Source organism: Cystoisospora suis (genome assembly GCF_002600585.1).
Source record: "Cystoisospora suis strain Wien I chromosome Unknown contig_10067, whole genome shotgun sequence".
Classification (NCBI taxonomy): domain Eukaryota; phylum Apicomplexa; class Conoidasida; order Eucoccidiorida; family Sarcocystidae; genus Cystoisospora; species Cystoisospora suis.
The window spans coordinates 4,446-6,276 of NW_027162841.1; the positions used below are offsets into that span (position 1 = coordinate 4,446).

The 1,831-nt window shown below is 50.1% G+C and overlaps 1 protein-coding gene across 1 annotated transcript; it reads right to left on the bottom strand.

The window, feature by feature from the left end:
- Nucleotides 1-360: 360 nt before the first annotated feature.
- On the bottom strand, nucleotides 361-1,619 carry CSUI_011197 (uncharacterized protein). The gene has a single exon (XM_068071298.1). The coding sequence runs from the start codon at nucleotides 1,593-1,595 to the stop codon at nucleotides 1,281-1,283; it is 315 nt and encodes a 104-aa protein (XP_067916727.1). The 5' UTR covers nucleotides 1,596-1,619; the 3' UTR covers nucleotides 361-1,280.
- Nucleotides 1,620-1,831: the final 212 nt, after the last annotated feature.

Sequence of the window (1,831 nt, forward strand, 5' to 3'; positions counted from 1 at the left end):
GGGGCGTGACTGTGACTAGGGGCGCTTAGACGTGCGCCCGTAGGGAAGTCGAGATCCGTGGTGGCAGCGGCCCCTGCGCCAGTGAGGAACCATGCGGTGCTACCAGATAGGCCGGGGGGCAGGTACCGTAGGAGTGTCGAAATTCCACGGTACACAAAACTGCCGAAGCGTTTCTGCTTCCATGCAGAGTGCCGCACATGGGTGTACGGACACTCTATCTTTGTCTTCGCGCCTAGCCGTATAGACGGGCACAAAACTCTGGGTCCTCGCTCCGGGCCTGTTCAGTTACCCTAGACCCTAAACCCGAGCTTTTTCTTTACCGAGTTTATAAGACTAAAGGCTTAAACGGACCTAAGGATGGGAGTTTGATCGGTTCTTCATGCAACACCCACTGAGAGCGTCTCAACCTCAACCCTAAACCCATCATACCAGTGACAGTCCCACAGAAGTACTAGTAGCAGGTACGAGACATGTTAATAAGAAAATCAAGGATGCTGATGGCGATGATAATGGTGATATGGGCTATAATTACGATCACTACCATCAATCTAATTAGACCAGGAGAAATCAGAGTACAATGACTCCTGCTCCTACTATAACTACAGGTATAACTATAGCTATAACTTCTATAACTGTAGCTATACTCCTCCTGGAGATGCAGCTATAACTATAGCTACAACTGCTAATATAACTAGAGCTATAACTGCTAATGAACCTCCTCCGACCACGATAGCAAAAAGAAAAAGTGGTCCTTACAATGAGAACGACGCTGACCGCTGCTACTGCTGCACAATGACGACTACTACTATTGAAATGACTCCTACAGCCAAGCTGCCTAGGCAGAGCAAACAAAACAAGAATGTCAACGATAATAGTGATGATGAGAGGAAGAAAAGAACGGAACCTTTCAAACCAGTGAAAAGAAAGACGAAACGAAACAAACGAGAGTTTTCAGTCAATCCACATTCTATCAATCACTCAAGCAAGGGCCTGCGATGCAATCAGAAAAACGAGCGGCAAGTGCACATCTCACTAGCCGGGGAACCTCGCTGTCAAACGCCATTGCAGAGACTCTTGACGTTGCTGCTGGCGAGTGCTCCCGCTCGTTGTCCTCCTTCTTCTTTGTCTTCATCTCCGCTTCTTCATCTTCATCTTCTGAGCACCCCGGAACAAGCACGTGGCCTGAGGGATTCTACTACCTTGACGGGGACGTCATCTCTGTTGTAGAAGTAGTGGTATGTGTCGTAGTTGTGAACGATGCAGTCGTCGAGAAACTTCGTCTAAAACTGAAGGTCGTCTTCTTTTCCCGGGCACCGATAGGGTGCAGAGTGACGTTTTCTCATAGACCCTGCTGGCCCCCGCTGCCTTCTCCCTATATTACGGCTAAGCAGGAGGGCGGAGAGCGAGAAAAGGGCTGATTTGCGTCCTGTCTTCCTCCTTACAACTGTCACTGCTTCATCCATTCCGTTGGTTTGCTGTTGCTGCTGTTGCCCTAAAGAGGTGGATTCCTTAGTGACAACGGAGGAACAAGGCGCGGAAGAAGATGATGACCATTTACGAAGGGTCGCCATCTTCATCTGTTCCAGGACGCCCATTCCCTGGCAAGCGAAGGGAGAAGCAGGTGTTACAACTACAGATTTCCATAACTATTCCTCTTTGGCCACGGGCGCAGGAGTCGGTTCGCAACGCTAACACTACTCTCCTGCCTAGCTGTGACGTGCAGCCCGTGGCGGGTTCACCCACCCGCTATTACGCGAGAGCGCCGCCTCGCGTAGCAACTACTCAGTGACACACCTCCTCTGAACACTCTGATATGCCGGGCAACACAATA

What these genes read in the sequence shown, in the direction of transcription:
- CSUI_011197 (XM_068071298.1), bottom strand. Translation starts at nt 1,595, where the DNA reads ATGGGCGTCCTGGAACAGATGAAGATGGCGACCCTTCGTAAATGGTCA.